The 20,070-nt window shown below is 50.4% G+C and overlaps 1 protein-coding gene across 19 annotated transcripts in view; it reads right to left on the reverse strand.

The window, feature by feature from the left end:
- Positions 1–20,070, reverse strand: part of LOC136942821 (neurexin-1a-like) — a 206,872-nt gene that overhangs the window by 11,745 nt on the left and 175,057 nt on the right. For 9 of the 19 annotated variants that reach the window (XM_067235833.1, XM_067235817.1, XM_067235814.1 and 6 more), the window contains one exon: positions 3,003–3,090. In XM_067235833.1, the coding sequence (XP_067091934.1) occupies positions 3,003–3,090 (88 nt within the window). Of the gene's footprint in view, positions 1–3,002; positions 3,091–7,881; positions 7,908–10,064; positions 10,081–12,405; positions 12,416–17,274; positions 17,292–20,070 lie in introns of all 19 variants that reach the window. The other 10 variants (XM_067235830.1, XM_067235828.1, XM_067235829.1 and 7 more) reach the window with 4 other exon arrangements.

Below are 20,070 nucleotides of genomic sequence, written 5' to 3' on the forward strand. Positions count from 1 at the left end.
AGGCAAGCATTTTCATGTACACTTTTGTACCTGTCTGTAGTAAGTGTGAAAAAGTTCAACGTTCAAACAAGCATATCTCCTTCAACTATTGTTCAACGTATGACACATTATTTGAAAGCTTACAATCTGCCTCTGGCATCATGATTTGTCAAAGAAAAAGCTGAAAAAAAAACCCTGACCTTCCCGTGGACCAAAACACCAGCACCTTTCACATGTCCCTGAAGTCTGCCTAACGCAGACTATCCATAACCGGACACACTTTTCCCTGGGATGTGGTCTTGTCTGGACTGAACAGGACTAGTGTGGACTGGACTAGTCTGGACTGGACTAGCCTTGACTGGACTAGTCTGGACTGGTCTGGACTAGTGTGGACTGGTCTGGACTAATGTGTTAGTTTAGGTGACCATAGGTCCAACAAACATGAGAACTGCTACGGGGTTGCTCAAGGAAGCTGCTTAGGTCCATTACTTTTTTCTCTTTATATGTTACCACTCGGCGACATAATCAGAGAACATAACATAGATTTCCATAGCTATGCGGATGACACACAACTATATATATCCACTGAACCCAACAATGCAACGGCCATCAATTCTATTACCAACTGCCTGTTGGCAATAAACAAATGGATGAATGATAACTTTCTTAAATTAAATGAAGACAAAACCGAAGTCCTACTATGTGGCCCCAAATCCAAAAGAGAGATGCTTATTAAGAATCTTGGAGGCTTAACCCCCTGTCTTAAACCAGAGGTGACGAGTCTCGGTGTAATCCTGGACTCAGATTTGAATTTCAACTCTCACATTAATAAAGTGACCAAAACAGCTTTCTTTCACCTGAGGAATATAGCAAAGGTACGACCATTCATAAACCAAAATGATGCAGAGAAGTTAATTCATGCTTTTATATCCAGCCGGCTGGACTACTGTAACGCACTTTTCACTGGTCTTCCCAAGAAAACCACTGAAAGACTACAGCTCATTCAAAATCCTGCAACTAGATTATTAACCAAAACTAAAAGGAGAGAACACATTAGTCCTGTCCTAGCTACTTTACACTGGCTCCCTGTTACCTTCAGAATTGACTTTAAGGTCCATTTCCTCACATACAAAGCTCTACACGGACAAGGACCTAGCTACATTGCTAACTCCTTTATAAACTACACACCAGCTAGAACACAATCAAATGCAGGCCTATTAGAGGTCACCAGAAGCAGTCATAAGAAGATTGGTGATTCAGCCTTTGTCAATTACGCCCCAAAACTATGGAACAAATTACCCATAAATATTAGGGAAGCAAACACTCTAGACATGTTTAAAAGACAGCTTAAAACCTACCTTTTTACCGAAGCATTTAAGTAATTTTATCTCAAAAGGGTTTTCCTACTTTTAAAGTTGTTTTCTCTCTTGAACAGAGATCTTATTGGGATTTTTATTTTTGTTTGAATTGTTTATCACTTAGTGATTATTGTTTTTATTGATTTTATGTAAAGCACCTTGAGCTACAATTCTTGTATGAAATGTGCTATATAAATAAAGTCTTACTTACTTACTAATGGGGACTGGACTAGTGTGGACTGGACTAGTCTAGACTGGACTAGTCTGGACTGGACTAGTGGGGACTGAACTAGTCTAGACTGGACTAGACTAGTCTGGACTGGACTGGTCTGGACTAGTGTTGCACGGTATACCGAAGTTTAGGTACTTTTTTTGTTTGTTTAGGTTGATATTTTTTTTTGTTCAAAACAGTTCGGTATTAGAATTTCCCAATGTTTGGTACTTGTAGGTCAAACGAGACGAAGCGATTCAGTCTACTGTGGGACTACTTTGCCTACACAGCCGACGCTGATGGCAAACACACGGACATTACGAAGCCTATTTGTAAAAGCTGCTATAACAGATTCGTGCAAGGGAGGAAATACTTCTAACCTCGCCAAGCACCTCAGTGACAGACACCAAGACCTACACACCCAGTACAAAAAATGACAGCTTAGCGAATGAGCTAGCTGGCTAGGCTGTCAGGCCTACCCTACTGTATAGTTAATAGCATGACAAGCAAGCATATAAAAAAACGTGAGTTCCAAAACAACAAATGAAGCTTGTGCAAGTTCAGTCAGGCAAGACCGATCCCTGCACTCGGGCTTAATCGTAGTGTACACTACTCACTCCCCCCGCTAAGAACGCCCTACCTTCCCCCGTTCCCTGGTTGGGCGGTCACTAGGGTTCAGGTCGATTAGCGCTCCCGCTATCAATTAATGGTGTCACATGATCCGCGCCTTTAAATATGATTCTCTCCCTGTGTAGTTTGTCCATGCTATCAAGTGCGCGACCCTCCACCACCCCGTCGCCGCCCGGTTCCTGTCTCAGTCTTCGGCTCGATTGGTCGTCGGCTGCCGCCACCAGTGTCTGGACTCCGTGGGGGATTCTTCTTCGGGCAATGGGCAGGCGCCCGTTGATCTATATAATTCCCCGTGGGGTTCAAGCTCCAAACACCATAGGACATTTATTAGTCTGTAATAAACATCTTGCACTCATCCCAGGTCTCTCCTGATTGAAATATATTAAGCTACAGTTATTTGGGGGTGTCATTTTGGTGCTTTTTTAAACAGTCAGTACCTAAATAGCATAGTAGAGCTACGAGCTCTAGAGCTACTTGTAAAGTGGACAGAACGGATGATTAAAAAAGACACACTCCAATCGTAAATTTAGCAAACATAGCATTGTGGACACAAACACACACAAACACACACAAACACACACAGATGGACGGACACACATATACATACACACAGCTACCCAGAGAGAGAGAAGTGTAGAGACACACACATTGAGGACAGGAGGGTGTGAGGACAGGAGGGTGTGAGGACAGCAGGACACAGGAGGGTGTGAGGACAGCAGGACACAGGAGGGTGTGAGGACAGGAGGGTGTGAGGACAGCAGGATACAGGAGGGTGTGAAGACAGCAGGACACAGCCAGAGAAGGAGAATAAAAGGATGACTAACCTAACCCACCTGAGCTCGGCTCACACGGGTCAATATCCTCGTCATCACTCGGACACTCGGCCGACGCAACCAGCAGGTCATCAGTTGTCTGCAGGACAGAGAGGGAGATTGAAGAGAGAGAGGAGAGAGGGGTTAGAAAACCAGATCAGGACCATAGTGGAGGTGTAGGAGACAGAGAGCCAGATCAGGACCAGAGTGGAGGTGTAGGAGACAGAGAGCCAGATCAGGACCAGAGTGGAGGTGAAGGAGACAGAGAGCCAGATCAGGACCATAGTGGAGGTGTAGGAGACAGAGAGCCAGATCAGGACCAGAGTGGAGGTGAAGGAGACAGAGAGCCAGATCAGGACCATAGTGGAGGTGTAGGAGACAGAGAGCCAGATCAGGACCAGAGTGGAGGTGTAGGAGACAGAGGGCCAGATCAGGACCAGAGTGGAGGTGTAGGAGACAGAGAGCCAGATCAGGACCAGAGTGGAGGTGTAGGAGACAGAGGGCCAGATCAGGACCAGAGTGGAGGTGAAGGAGACAGAGAGCCAGATCAGGACCATAGTGGAGGTGTAGGAGACAGAGGGCCAGATCAGGACCAGAGTGGAGGTGTAGGAGACAGAGAGCCAGATCAGGACCAGAGTGGAGGTGTAGGAGACAGAGAGCCAGATCAGGACCAGAGTGGAGGTGTAGGAGACAGAGAGCCAGATCAGGACCATAGTGGAGGTGTAGGAGACAGAGGGCCAGATCAGGACCAGAGTGGAGGTGTAGGAGACAGAGAGCCAGATCAGGACCAGAGTGGAGGTGAAGGAGACAGAGAGCCAGATCAGGACCATAGTGGAGGTGTAGGAGACAGAGGGCCAGATCAGGACCAGAGTGGAGGTGTAGGAGACAGAGAGCCAGATCAGGACCAGAGTGGAGGTGTAGGAGACAGAGAGCCAGATCAGGACCATAGTGGAGGTGAAGGAGACAGAGAGCCAGATCAGGACCAGAGTGGAGGTGTAGGAGACAGAGAGCCAGATCAGGACCATAGTGGAGGTGTAGGAGACAGAGAGCCAGATCAGGACCAGAGTGGAGGTGAAGGAGACAGAGAGCCAGATCAGGACCATAGTGGAGGTTTAGGAGACAGAGGGCCAGATCAGGACCAGAGTGGAGGTGAAGGAGACAGAGAGCCAGATCAGGACCAGAGTGGAGGTGTAGGAGACAGAGAGCCAGATCAGGACCAGAGTGGAGGTGTAGGAGACAGAGAGCCAGATCAGGACCAGAGTGGAGGTGAAGGAGACAGAGAGCCAGATCAGGACCAGAGTGGAGGTGAAGGAGACAGAGAGCCAGATCAGGACCATAGTGGAGGTGAAGGAGACAGAGAGCCAGATCAGGACCATAGTGGAGGTGAAGGAGACAGAGAGCCAGATCAGGACCAGAGTGGAGGTGAAGGAGACAGAGAGCCAGATCAGGACCAGAGTGGAGGTGAAGGAGACACAGGGTTTAACTTCTGGATGTGTCAGTCAACGTCATCACACATGGACGCCATGGTAACAACAGGTTGTGCTTTCGAGGTGTCAGCACCCTGATGGAGATGAGAAGTGACCATAACACCAGGGCGGACAGGAGGGCATGGAGTGACAACCCTGGTGTCATAGAGCACTACACTCTGCACACGCTCTGACGCCTGTTCTGCACACACACACACACACACACACACACACACACACACACACACACACACACACACACACACACACACACACACACACACACACACACACACGTAGAGTGTAGGGAACCGCTTGTCAAGCCCCTCCCCCATCTCCCCTCTGCACTGACAGCCCTGTGCACCTCCCCTCCCCCTCCCCATGGTCCTGCTCTAGGCCACCAAGCCAGACAACCGTAAAGGTGCTTTAATAAAAAGCCTGCTCGTTGCTACACACACACTAACACACTCTCTACACTTCTCTCTCTCTGGGTAGCTGTGTGTATGTATATGTGTGTCCGTCCATCTGTGTGTGTTTGTGTGTGTTTGTGTATATGTGAATGTGTGTGTATATGTGTGTGTGAGTGTGTGTCTGTGTATATGTGTGTGTGTGTGTGTCCAGACTGAGCCAGACCAGAGCAGAAGTGAAGAGGTCAGTCCCTCTCCAGGGTTGATGAATCGCCCAGATGATACGATAGAGACACCCAGATGTCCAGAGACAGAGAGGTCTGTCCACGGCTCACATTACTATCGACTGGTCAGGAGCCAGTCGCGGTGATGCCACCCCTCCACCTCTGCCTCCTTCCCTCTCCCTGCCTCCCTCCCTCTCCCTGCCTCCCCCACCCTGCCTCTCTCCCTCCCTCTCTCTCTCCCCCCACTCTCTCTTTTTTCAGTGTTGCTGTTTATAGGGCGACCCAGGTACAGGTAGTGCAGGAGAAGAGGAGATATGTTGAAAATAATATATTGTACCTTCACTGTGGACTGCTTTGGAAACATTGTTTAACCTGAATATGCATGCCAATAAAGCATGTTGAATTGAATTGAGAGAGACAGACAGAGAGAGAGACAGAACAGATCTATCACTACTTGGGCCCTATCTTGCACCCAGCGCAATTGACTTTGTCAACGACGCAAGTATCATTCCTAGTTTGCACTCGACGCAAAGTGGATTTTTCCCTCCACAGACGCACGTCGGTAAATTAGGGAATGACTCTGCGCTCCCGGGGGCGGTTCAGCGAAAAAAGGAGGCGTGTTCCGGCGCAAACGTTCCCTGGTGCTATTTTGCAGTTTCAGAAAAACAATTACGCCACTGACCAGGAAAAAAGTACTCTAAAGTCAATGGCGCGTTATTCAGATGATATTTTAAGGGCGCAAGCTTGGTCCGTGCGCACTGCTGGCTAAGCAGTGTTACGCAGTGTTCGCTAAGCTACGTTACATTGTTTTGATTTATGGCGTGTTACATTTCTTCAATGATTATAAAAAGATTTTCATGAGAAATCTCTATGTATGTGAACTTGATTTGTAAAAATTGTGGCAATTTCCTCCCACGCCTGTTTAACCGAAGCTCATTTGGGTGGGTTTCTTCTCCCATCTCCATCAAGATCAGAATTTGGTTTATTCGCCATGACACATGTTACACAAACACGGAATTTACTGTGGCAGGAAGGTGCAAACAATAATCATATACGGGTCTTAAATTAAGTAAAAAAGTCAAATTGTTAAACTAATTCTAAGAACTAAACAAGTAAAAAATATAACAATTAAAAAATTTAATATATATAAAAATAAGAATAAGAATTTGAATGAGCAGCATGAGCGGGCAATTTAGTGCAATGATTAAACTGCTCTGCCTTTCCCATACAATGTCACTTCTCTATATGTTACGGCCCTGACTAGAACGTCGGTCTCCTCAGCTGTGAACCGCTGGCGTGCGCCTGGCAAATCCGCCGTTATAATCGCAATCCCCCATGGAACAAGCGCTGCTCTTAAAGGGAATGTGAGATGACGCTCTGATTGGTTTATTGCACGTTACGCCCAAACCACACCCATTAGTAATGTAGCTACTTCGGACCAACCCATTTTAGATTTGTGCCAGGCACAAAGTCATTTATCCCGCCGGCAAAATAGCAACCGAGCCGGAGTCCCGCCCACAAAGTTACTTGCGCTTTGCGTTTTGATACTTGCGTTTCAGATCGTTAAAATAGGGCCCCTTGTCTGTTTGGCCCATATTCTGTTCTCCAGTCTTAGGGCCTCATGTACTAACGCTTTTGTGCCCACTTCAGGCGTATTTGTTTAACGTAAAAGCATGGCGAGTTATGTACAAACATGCCGCACTGAGGTAAAAGTGCAGACTGCCTGTCGCAGGAACTGAAAATGGCAAATTGTGCTTTTCCGTGTCATGCATATGCATTCACGGGAGGGTCAAGGGGAAAGTGGGAGTTTCCCGTAAAGAGATGGGAGGGGAAGCGTAAAGTGCGCCTAATTATGTATTCCGCGGTATGTACAAAAAGCGCACCTCTATTTTGCGGTGAAAATTCTCCGCCTGCTAAAAGCAGGTGTAAACCAGGATGTGCATATGCCTCCTGGTGAAATGGCAGCCATAACCCCAGCAAGACGAAGACATAGGCCAAAGGATTTTTGCCACAAGGATCACACTTTTTGAGTTGAGTGAACACGAAATCATTACGTGGTACAAATTAAGCAGCCATGCAATATTACAGTTACTGGAAGAAATCAAACATTACATTGAATATCCGACTCAGCGTTAACATTCAATTCCAGCAGATGTTAAACTCCTCGCTACATTACAAATATTGGCATCAAGATCATTTCAAACAGTCATCGCTGTTTTGACTTTGATGGCTGATCCATGATAGAAAGAGAGAAGGAGGCCCATTCAATTGCAAGTTTAAATGCTCGCAATGTACGGTATAGTGTATAGTGGGCGGAGAAAGGCGCTGATTACCCGATGAACTGCAGGTTTCGTAAATACGACGTAAACTGAAGCATCACAGCGTGCGCAATCTGCGGGTTGGCCATGGCGCTAATAACGCTACGTTTGCGAATGTACGTACATGAGGCCCTTAGTTTATAAACAATCAAACCTGTATTCAGTAAAGCATGTTAACACTGCAGTCTGTGGTAAAGCCACTGTAAACCTAACTCTTCCCCCACCCTCTATCCCCTCTCTCCTCACCCTCCCCCTCCCTAGGGCTTGAACTCAGTCAGCACAAAGAAAAGGGAAAGAAGAATAAAAAGAGAGATGAAGGGAGGGAAGGATGACAATGGACTGGCTGGCTTCCTGGTTGACTGGCTGGCTGACAGCTTGGGTGGATGACTGCCTGCCTGGTTGGTTAGCTGACTGGCTAGCTGGCTGTCTGACTGCCTGGCTAGTTGGCTGGCTGGCTGATTGCCTGGTTAGTTGACTGGCTGGAGATGACCTGATGACCTGTCTGCTGGTGTCTGAAGAGCTCTCTCTAATTTCTCTCCTTCCTCTCTCCCTCTCTCCTTCCTCTGTCCTCTCTCTGTGTCTCTCCTCTCTCTATCTCACCTCCCTCTCTGTCTCTCTGTTCCTCTCTCTGTCTCTCTCTTCCTCTTTCAACGTCTCTCCTTCCTCTCTCCTCTCTCTGTCTCTCTCTTTCCTCTCTCCTCTCTGTCTCTCTCTTCCTCTTTCTGTCTCTCTCCTCCCTCTCTCCTCTGTCTGTCTCTCTCCCCCCTCTCTCCTCCCTCTGTCTCTCTCTCTCTCTCTCCTCCCTCCCGCTCTCCTCTCTAATGTGATGAATGCTCTTTGGCAGCCAGAGTGTCTGTGGAGAGAGTGTGAAAGTCAGGAGGACGCGAGTGAAGGTTTCATCTGAGAACAGACCGCTCTCATCCTAATATAATGTATCCCTGGGAGAACTTCTGTCTTCTCTCTCTTTCTCTCTCTCTCTCTCTCTCTCTCTCTCTCTCTCTCTCTCTCTCTCTGAGTGAGTGTGTGTGAAAGTGTGTGTGTTAGTGTGTGTGCGTGTGTGAGTGTATTACAAGAGCAGCTTGTCCTCTGTCTCTCGCTCACTCTCCTTCAGTTGTTTATCTGTCTCTGTCTCTCCCTCCCTCTTTCTCTCTTCCATTTCTCTCCATTTCTACACTAGATGAGAAAATGACAGGAGGTTGGCAAAAGGGTGGATCAGCCAATAGAGAAACTCCTTAATGTGCATTCACTTGCCATCTGATTGGTCAGGAGGGAACAGCGCTGTGTGTGATTGGCTCAGAGAGAGAGCTGAAGTGTTAGTAGTGAAGATGAGTACCTGACTGGCAGGGGAAAACTTCATATAGCTGAACAGACTGGCTGCCTGCCTGTCTTTCTGCTGTACAATAGTGTCAAGAAGCTTCATCCCACCTGAGGTATGGAGGTGTGTCTGAGACAGCAGCAGAATACCTTCAGAGACACTCAAGGCGGTAAGGGAGGACAGGCAGGGAGGGAGGGATTCAGAGACACTCAGGACAGTAAGAGAGGACAGGCAGGGATTCAGAGACACTCAGGGCCGTAAGGGAGGACAGGCAGGGATTCAGAGACACTCAGGGCCGTAAGGGAGGACAGGCAGGGAGGGATTCAGAGACACTCAGGGCAGTAAGAGAGGACAGGCAGGGATTCAGAGACACTCAGGGCCGTAAGGGAGGACAGGCAGGGAGGGATTCAGAGACACTCAGGGCAGTAAGAGAGGACAGGCAGGGATTCAGAGACACTCAGGGCCGTAAGGGAGGACAGGCAGGGAGGGATTCAGAGACACTCAGGGCAGTAAGAGAGGACAGGCAGGGATTCAGAGACACTCAGGACAGTAAGAGAGGACAGGCAGGGATTCAGAGACACTCAGGGCCGTAAGGGAGGACAGGCAGGGAGGGATTCAGAGACACTCAGGGCAGTAAGAGAGGACAGGCAGGGAGGGATTCAGAGACACTCAGGGCAGTAAGAGAGGACAGGCAGGGAGGGATTCAGAGACACTCAGGACAGTAAGAGAGGACAGGCAGGGATTCAGAGACACTCAGGACAGTAAGAGAGGACAGGCAGGGATTCAGAGACACTCAGGGCAGTAAGAGAGGACAGGCAGGGATTCAGAGACACTCAGGGCAGTAAGAGAGGACAGGCAGGGATTCAGAGACACTCAGGACAGTAGGAGAGGACAGGCAGGGAGGGAGGGATTCAGAGACACTCAGGGCAGTAAGAGAGGACAGGCAGGGATTCAGAGACACTCAGGACAGTAAGAGAGGACAGGCAGGGATTCAGAGACACTCAGGACAGTAAGAGAGGACAGGCAGGGAGGGATTCAGAGACACTCAGGACAGTAAGAGAGGACAGGCAGGGATTCAGAGACACTCAGGACAGTAAGAGAGGACAGGCAGGGAGGGATTCAGAGACACTCAGGACAGTAAGAGAGGACAGGCAGGGATTCAGAGACACTCAGGGCAGTAAGAGAGGACAGGCAGGGATTCAGAGACACTCAGGGCAGTAAGAGAGGACAGTCAGGGAGGGAGGGATAATTATAGAAGTAGTTGAGAAAGCACATACGCCTACTCCCTCGTTAAAATCTCACCCTCTGAGACACACACACACATGCATGCGCACCCGCACAAACACGCGTGTGCTCAGTGCTGTGTGAGGACTTCTTTAGATGAGGAAGCTTCAAGGCGACAGAGTGCAGCTTTGTAGCGGTGCCTGGTGAGTCCCTAGAGGACTCCCCTCTCCTCCCTCATTCTCTGCCCTCCTCTCTTCCTCCCTCATCCTCTACTCTCCCCCCTACCTCATCCTCTACTCTCCCCCCTACCTCATACTCTACCCTCCAGGAATACTCTGTGTGTCTATCTGTGTGTCTGTATGTGTGAGTGTGTGTGTATGAGTGTCTGTCTGTATGTGTCTGTGTGTGTGTATGTGTCTGTCTGTATGTGTCTGTGTGTGTGTATGTGTCTGTCTGTATGTGTGCGTGTGTGTCTGTATGTGTGTGTATGTCTGTCTGTATGTGCGTATGTGTCTGTATGTGTTTGTGTGTGTGTCTGTCTGTCTGTGTGTCTATATTTATGAGTGGGTGTCTGTATGTGTTTGTGTATGTGTGTCTGTATGTGTATGTGTATGTGTGTGTGTGTGTGTGTGTTACGCAACACTGAGGGAGGGACATCACATATCCAGACACGCCTCGCCGGACAGGTAGAATGAATTACCAGAGTTACTGTACACACACACATGCATACACATACTTTCGCACGCACACACACACACACACAAGTGCACACATGTACACACATGCACTCGTGGAAGCTCGTACGCACAAGCACGCATGCACAAACACACAAACCCAGACACACACGCTCTAATTCACCAAGTCATTCTGGATGACCATGTACAGCGACATACTGTATGTACACACACTGTCATTATCCAGAGTTCAACATTAGAGCAGCTGCACACTATATCTACTGGAGAGAGAGAGAGACAAAGAGACAGGGAGACAGAGAGACAGGGAGGGAGGGAGGAGTATGACAGATCAGGTTTACTCAGCTCTCTGAACACACAGGAGAGCATGCTCCTGCTACACAGCCTCAAACTGCCTTTAATAATACATATTTATGATACACACTCCCCTATCTCCCTCACCCCCCTCCCTCTCTCCCAAATCTCCCCCTCTCTATCACCCTCACCCCCCTCCCTCTCTCCCTCATCTCCCCCTCTCTATCTCCCTCACCCCCCTCCCTCTCTCCCTCATCTCCCCCTCTCTATCACCCTCACCCCCCTCCCTCTCTCCCAAATCTCCCCCTCTCTATCACCCTCACCCCCCTCCCTCTCTCTCTCACCTCCCCCTCTCTATCACCCTCACCCCCTCCCTCTCTCCCTCATCTCCCCCTCTCTATCACCCTCACCCCCCTCCCTCTCTCCCTCATCTCCCCCTCTCTATCACCCTCACCCCCCTCCCTCTCTCCCTCATCTCCCCCTCTCTATCACCCTCACCCCCCTCCCTCTCTCCCTCATCTCCCCCTCTCTATCACCCTCACCCCCCTCCCTCTCTCCCTCATCTCCCCCTCTCTATCACCCTCACCCCCCTCCCTCTCTCCCTCATCTCCCCCTCTCTATCACCCTCACCCCCCTCCCTCTCTCCCTCATCTCCCCCTCTCTATCACCCTCACCCTCTCTCCCTCACCTCCCTCTCTATCACCCTCACCCCCCTCCCTCTCTCCCTCATCTCCCCCTCTCTATCACCCTCACCCCCCTCCCTCTCTCTCCCTCACCTCTCTCTCTATCACCCTCACCCCCCTCCCTCTCTCCCTCACCTCCCCCTCTCTATCACACTCACCCCCCATCTCTCTCTCCCTCACATCCCCCTCTCTATAACCCTCACCCTCACCTCCCTCTCTCCCTCACCTCCACCTCTTTATCACCCTCACCCCCCATCTCTCTCTCCCTCACCTCCCCCTCTTTATCACCCTCACCCCCCATCTCTCTCTCCCTCACCTCCCCCTCTTTATCACCCTCACCCCCCCTCCCTCTCTCCCTCACCTCCTCCTCTCTATCACACTCACCCCCCTCCCTCTCTCCCTCATCTCCCCCTCTCTATCACCCTCACCCCCCTCCCTCTCTCCCTCATCTCCCCCTCTCTATCACCCTCACCCCCCTCCCTCTCTCCCTCATCTCCCCCTCTCTATCACCCTCACCCCCCTCCCTCTCTCCCTCATCTCCCCCTCTCTATCACCCTCACCCCCCTCCCTCTCTCCCTCATCTCCCCCTCTCTATCACCCTCACCCCCCTCCCTCTCTCCCTCATCTCCCCCTCTCTATCACCCTCACCCTCTCTCCCTCACCTCCCTCTCTATCACCCTCACCCCCCTCCCTCTCTCCCTCATCTCCCCCTCTCTATCACCCTCACCCCCCTCCCTCTCTCTCCCTCACCTCTCTCTCTATCACCCTCACCCCCCTCCCTCTCTCCCTCACCTCCCCCTCTCTATCACACTCACCCCCCATCTCTCTCTCCCTCACATCCCCCTCTCTATAACCCTCACCCTCACCTCCCTCTCTCCCTCACCTCCACCTCTTTATCACCCTCACCCCCCATCTCTCTCTCCCTCACCTCCCCCTCTTTATCACCCTCACCCCCCATCTCTCTCTCCCTCACCTCCCCCTCTTTATCACCCTCACCCCCCCTCCCTCTCTCCCTCACCTCCTCCTCTCTATCACACTCACCCTCCATCTCTCTTTAACCCCAACCCCCCTCCTCCTCTCCCAGCAGCCCCTCCCCTCCTCTTATTACTAATGGAATCTGGGGCCACAGGCTAACTGATGCTAGTCTGGGCTGAATTTCGAGAACACAGAGATGGAGGGAGGGTGGGCAGAGGAAGAGGGAGAGAGGGATGTAGGAAGAGAGGGAGGTAAGGAGAGCAGAGGAGAAACTGGAGACAGTAGGAGAGGAGGAAGGAGGGGGTGAAAGAGGGGAAGGGAGAGAGAGGAGAGCGTGGGAGGGACTGGGGTGATGGAGAGAGGGGGAGGGTGATGGATCTGTCCTGTCTATGAGATGCCCTGCCTCCGGCCAGGGCCAACCCAGGTCTGTGACATCACTTCCTCCTCCATCTGTCAATGTCAGATGCCCACAGCCCAGGCCCCGACCCACAGCACCTCCACATCTGCTGGCAGCTGTCTGGGCCAGGGGTCAGGGGTCACACAGACACCAAACAGGTGAGGAGAGAGCTGCTGTCTGGGCCAGGGGTCAGGGGTCACACAGACACCAAACAGGTGAGGAGAGAGCTGCTGTCTGGGCCAGGGGTCAGGGGTCACACAGACACCAAACAGGTGAGGAGAGAGCTGCTGTCTGAACAGCCAAAGGATGAGGCAACCCTAGCCAGCGAGGTTTCACAGAAGGTGGACTGTGAACACCGGTCTGTCAAGAAGCCCTGTGTACTTCCATGTCTGGGCGGGGGTGCCCAAGACGTTACACACCGCAGGGCTGCTTCATGTAATCTCACTCAACACTTTCTCCAGGTTTGGAGTTTTTGCTTCTCGTCTCTGAGGGTTTAGGATGGTGTGTGTGAAGCCTTCTGCAACATGCTTGTAAAAGGGCTTTACAAATGAAGTTTGATTTGATCTGATACACTGAAGGCTGCCCTCTGCTGCCGTCTGCATCCCAGCTTCCCACAACCTTCACCCTCCCCTGGTGCACTGCCATGCTTAACAACAACACTGTCTATCGCTTTTATGGAGAGCAAAATATCAATACCCCAACTTGGACAAAATCGATAGCGAAGCTGTTAGTCAACCTGGAAGACCTTGGAAATCGCTTTTAAATCCGTCTCACGATTGAGAGGTGCGGAGCCTCCAGCCAGAACACTAAAGCAGAGGAGATACATCACAGACCCCTACAGACCATCACAGACCTCTACAGACCCCTACAGACCATCACAGACCCCTACAGACCACCACAGACCCCTACAGACCACCACAGACCCCTACAGACCCTAAAGACCATGACAGACCCCTACAGACCACTACAGGCCCCTACAGACCACCACAGACCCCTACAGACCATCACAGACCCCTACAGACCCCTAAAGACCATCACAGACCCCTACAAACCCCTAAAGACCATCACAGACCTCTACAGACCCCTACAGACCATCACAGACCTCTACAGACCCCTACAGACCACCACAGACCTCTATAGAACACCACAGACCCCTACAGACCACCACAGACCCTACATACCACCAAAGTCCTCTACAGACCACCACAGACCCCAATAGACCCCTACAGACCACCACAGACCCTACAGACCACCAAAGTCCTCTGCAGACCACCACAGACCCCTATAAACCCCTACAGACCCCCACAGTCCTCTACAGACCACCACAGACCCCTATAGACCCCTACAGACCACCATAGACCACACAGTCCTCTACAGACCACCACAGAACACCACAGACCCCTACAGACCACCACAGACCCCTACAGACCTCTACAGACCACCACAGACCTCTACAGACCCTCATAGACCCCTACAGACCACCAAAGTCCTCTACAGACCACCACAGACCTCTACAGACCACAACAGACCCCTACAGACCATCACAGACCTCTACAGACCACCACTGACCCCTACAAACCACCACAGACTTCTACAGTACACCACAGACCTCTACAGACCACTACAGACCACCACAGACCTCTACAGGCCACTACAGACCTCCACAGACCACTACAGACCACCACAGACCTCTACAGGCCACCACAGACCTCCACAGACCCCTACAGACCACCACAGACCCCTACAGACCACCACAGACCCCTACAGACCACCACAGACCTCAACAGACCACCACAGACCCCTACAGACCACCACAGACCCCTACAGTCCACCACAGACCCCTACAGACCACCACAGACCTCAACAGACCACCACAGACCTCAACAGACCACCACAGACCCCTACAGACCACCACAGACCCCTACAGTCTACCACAGACCACTAAATTCCAGATTAGAATACAACATGGTTGAACTCATGTCCTAACAGCGTTGGATAGAGAAGAGTTCCCGAATATGTTCTGACATGGAGAAACTTGTGAGACATTTTCCTGTCTGCTCTGTGACTGCAGCAACGTTTCCTGCTTTCCATTGTGCGTTTCCGCGGTAACCTAGTGGGTTGCCGTGGCTGCGGGTGTCTCCTTCACATATTAGCGAGCACAGAGATTGAAGGAAATGATTTTAAAAGTTAGTCTGCGAGCGCAACTCACAAAGGGGAGCGGGAGGGTTTAGAGTGGGAGGCGGCCACGCTTGGTTAGCTGTGTGACAAGCAATTCCTATTAACACAGCCTGGGAAGCCAGACTGGAGAGATGACATGATCATAATCAAACCCCCAAAACAGTAATTTCTCATTTAGGTGTTTTTCCCTCACGCTGTAGTAGCGTGTGTTGAGATTAATTCTAAGGGTTCAGAACAGAACACCCCCCAAATAATGCGACAGCAGAGATGACAGCTTGCAGATGGGTCTGAGGAGACAGGAAATTATTAGCATGAATAGTTTGGTGACTAAACATTGTTCTTTCATTTATATTTCTTGTCCTGTCTGGTCCATGTAAAGGATAAGAGAATGAGTGTAGCCGTTTACATGCGAGGGGATAACTGTTTGTGTTAGCCGTTTACATGCGAGGGGATAACTGTTTGTGTTCGGGCCACCCTGCCGTCCTCATCAACAGTCCTCGAGCAGAGGAAACAGAAGTACTTGCCCCAGCAACAACCCACTTCTCTGTAAACCTGAACAACTGGAACTGACTGTCTTCTGTGTCTCCAGAACGTATTATTTATCTTATTTAGAAGTTCCGCAGATGGCAGTTACCATTTTGAACAATGAAAGTGCCTGACGGTGTTTGGGTGAAGCTGAAGGATTAGGCGTCTAGGAGTCTGGTGGCCTGCCGTGTCTATCTTGTTGCTCTGAATCTAGGGCACCCTCTAAATAAACAGGTCTGTATTCACTATGTAGGCCAGCTTGATTCAGTCTGGGACACAACTGTGATTCCCTGCTTTCAAAAGACCTCCTGGGACTTCTCATGTCTGAGAAAATCATTTATTTGAATCAGATTCCGATATTTTTAGGACCCTCCGTACCTCACCGCTGACAGATACGTGTTTCACTCAACAAACAGGATCTACAGCATAGGTCATCTACAGTGATCTCACTCAGGGCCTCATGTGCTAACGCTTTTGCACCCACTTCAGGCGTATTTGTTTCGCAATTTGCGCGTAAAAGCATGGCGAGGTATGTACAAACATGCCGCACTGAGGTAAAAGCGCAGACTGCCTGTAGCGGGAACTGAAAATGGCAGATTGCGCTTTTCCGTGTCATGCATATGCATTCACGGGAGGGTCAAGGGCAGGGGCGGAATGGCCGTTGGGGATACTTTACACCTGTTTTTTAAAATCAGAATCAGAATCAGAATCAGAAAGGGATTTATTCGCCATGAAAGTTTGCACAGACAAGGAATTTGCTTTGGCAGGAAGGTGCATACAATAAACATATACCTAAAATTTAAATATGTGGACTAACTATACTAAGGGTACATAAACTAGCAGTACTAAGTGGGATAAATAGGAGGAGTCAGGAGGCTGAGCGGTGAGGGAGTCGGACTAGTAATCCGAAGGTTGCCAGTTCGATTCCCGGTCATGCCAACTGATGTTGTGTCCTTGGGCAAGGCACTTCACCCTACTTGCCTCGGGGGAATGTCCCTGTACTTACTGTAAGTCGCTCTGGATAAGAGCGTCTGCTAAATGACTAAATGTAAATGTAAATGTAAATATAAGTTGCCGTAAATTACAATATAAAAATACAAAAATACAAATATTACAAAAAATACAAATGTACAAGATACCATGTTGTGGTGCAGTGCAAAAGCAGTGTGTTTTAAGCAATAAGTCATTTGAGTCAGTGTGGTCCCTTGGCCTTGTTGAAGAGGCCAACAGCGGAAGGGAAGAAACTGTTTTTGTGGCGTGAGGTATTGGTCCTGATAGACCGCAGCCTTCTGCCGGAGGGGAGTGACTGAAACAGGGAGTGTCCAGGGTGGGAGGAGTCGGCCACAATCTTCCTCGCTCGCCTCAGGGTCCTCGAGGTGTGCAGGTCCTCGAGGGTAGGCAGATTGCAGCCAATCACCTTCTCAGCAGTACGGATGATACGCTGCAGTCTGCTCTTGTCCTTGGCAGTGGCAGCAGCGTACCAGACGGTGATGGAGGAGGTGAGGATGGACTCAATGATGGCTGAGTAGAAGTGCACCATCATTGTCTTTGGCAGGTTGAACTTCTTCAGCTGCCGAAGGAAGTACATCCTCTGTTGTGCTTTCTTGATGAGGGAGCTGATGTTCAGTTCCCACTTGAGGTCCTGGGAGAGGATAGTGCCCAGGAAGCGGAAGGACTCCACAGTGTTGACTGGGGAGTCACACAGGGTGATGGGGGTGAGTGGGGCTGTGTTCCTCCTGAAGTCCACAACCATCTCCACTGTCTTAAGAGCATTGAGCTCTAAGTTGTTCTGGCTGCACCAGGTCACCAGGTTGGCCGCTTCCCACCTATAATCAGACTCGTCTCCACCAGAGATGAGCCCAATAAGGGTGGTGTCGTCCGCAAACTTCAGGAGTTTGACGGACGGATGACTGGAGGTGCAACTGTTGGTGTACAGGGAGAAGAGCAGAGGAGAAAGGACGCAGCCCTGAGGTGATCCGGTGCTGATGGACCGGGAGTCAGAGACTTGTGTTCCCAGCTTAACGCACTGCTTCCTGTCAGACAGGAAGTCTGTGATCCACCTGCAGGTGGAATCAGGCACGTTCAGCTGGGAGAGCTTGTCCTGAAGCAGGGCGGGGATGATGGTGTTGAAGGCAGAGCTGAAGTCCACAAACAGGATCCTGGCATAGGATGCTGGGGAGTCCAGGTGCTGTAGGGTGAAGTGGAGGGCCATGTTAACTGCATCGTCCACAGACCTGTTGGCTCTGTAGGCAAACTGCAGGGGGTCCAGTAGAGGGTCAGTGATGGATTTAAGGTGTGCCAGCACCAGGCGCTCGAAAGACTTCATTACCACAGAGGTCAGGGCGACGGGTCTGTAGTCATTATGTCCTGTTGGCCTTGGCTTTTTGGGCACAGGGATGATGGTGGAGGACTTGAGACAGGCTGGCACATGGCATGTCTCAAGGGAGGTGTTAAAGATGTGGGTAAACACGCGTAAACCAGGATGTGCATATGCCTCCTGGTGAAATGGCAGCCGTAACCCGAGCAAGACGAAGACATAGGCCAAAGGATTTTTGCCACAAGGATCAAACTTTTTTTGGAATTGAAAAAATCATTACGTGTTACAGATTAAGCAGCCATGCAATATTACAGTTACTGGAAGAAATCAAAGATTACATCGAATCTCCGACTCAGTGTTCACATTCCATTCCAGCAGTTGTTAAACTCCTCACTACATTACAAATATTGGCATCAGGATCATTTCAAACAGTCATCGCTGTTTCGACTTTGGTGGCTGATTCATGATAGAAAGAGAGAAGGAGGCCCATTCAATTGCAAGTTTAAATGCTCGCAATGTACAGTATAGTGTATAGTGGGCGGAGAAAGGCGCTGATTACCCGATGAACTGCAGGTTTCGTAAATACGACGTAAACTGAAGCATCACAGCGTGCGCAATCTGCTGGTTGGCCATGGCGCTAATAACGCTACGTTTGCGAATGTACGTACATGAGGCCAACTCGTTCAGTATGTTTGGTAATTAGCTTTACCGAATTTAGTGTACATTTTCTTCCCAGAACTGAATCAGAGAACAGAAATGAACCGTTTTCACAGGAGGAAGAGAGGGATGATGAGAGGAAGAGAGGCATGATAGGAGGGAGAGAGTGGAGGAGAGGAGAAAACAGGAGAGGAGAGATGAGGCAGAGTGGAGGAGAGGAGGGATGAGGCAGAGTGGAGGAGAGGAGGGATGAGGCAGAGTGGAGGAGAGGAGGGATGAGGCAGCCGGAGAGTGGAGGAGAGGAGGGATGAGGCAGAGTGGAGGAGAGGAGGGATGATGCAGAGTGGAGGAGAGGAGGGATGATGCAGAGTGGAGGAGAGGAGGGATGATGCAGAGTGGAGGAGAGGAGGGATGATGCAGAGTGGAGGAGAGGAGGGATGAGGCAGAGTGGAGGAGAGGAGGGATGATGCAGAGTGGAGGAGAGGAGGGATGAGGCAGAGTGGAGGAGAGGAGGGATGATGCAGAGTGGAGGAGAGGAGGGATGAGGCAGAGTGGAGGAGAGGAGGGATGATGCAGAGTAGAGGAGAGGAGGGATGAGGCAGAGTGGAGGAGAGGAGGGATGAGGTAGAGTGGAGGAGAGGAGGGATGAGGCAGAGTGGAGGAGAGGAGGGATGATGCAGAGTGGAGGAGAGGAGGGATGATGCAGAGTGGAGGAGAGGAGGGATGATGCAGAGTGGAGGAGAGGAGGGATGAGGCAGAGTGGAGGAGAGGAGGGATGATGCAGAGTGGAGGAGAGGAGGGATGAGGCAGAGTGGAGGAGAGGAGGGATGATGCAGAGTGGAGGAGAGGAGGGATGAGGCCGAGTGTAAACAGGACCAGTGACTCAGCTGGTCCCCTTCTTTTGGGGGGGGGGTCCAAGTCTTAATTAGGGGGATCAGACCCCCCCAAACCCCCCCGTAATTCCCACTCTGCCTCCATCTGTCATCCCTCCTTCCCTCTATCTGTCATCCCTCCCTCCCTCTATCTGTTATCCCTCCATCTCTCTATCTGTCATCCCTCCATCTGTCATCCCTCTATCTGTCATCCCTCTTTCCATCATCCCTCCATTCTGTCCCTGTCTCATCCCTCCATCTCTGAGAGGATGAGAGCATGTGAGCATCGTGGAGCAGAAGATTCAGACTCCTTCAGCTCACTAACACAGCTCAGCCGGTGGTGAACGCACTTCCAGAACCCTCTCAAATCCCTTCATTCAGAGCTATATAAACGCTCAGCATGTTTTGGAAACAGCAAACTATTACAGTAGAAAAAAAAATTCTAAATCGAGTTAAGAAGCGACAAAGCTACAAGAGGGACAACCTGGAGAGAGAGACCACCATGTTTACCAAGCAATCTGGTACCACGTCAGGCT

The sequence above is a fragment of the Osmerus mordax genome, chromosome 5 (genome assembly GCF_038355195.1).
Source record: "Osmerus mordax isolate fOsmMor3 chromosome 5, fOsmMor3.pri, whole genome shotgun sequence".
Classification (NCBI taxonomy): Eukaryota; Metazoa; Chordata; class Actinopteri; order Osmeriformes; family Osmeridae; genus Osmerus; species Osmerus mordax.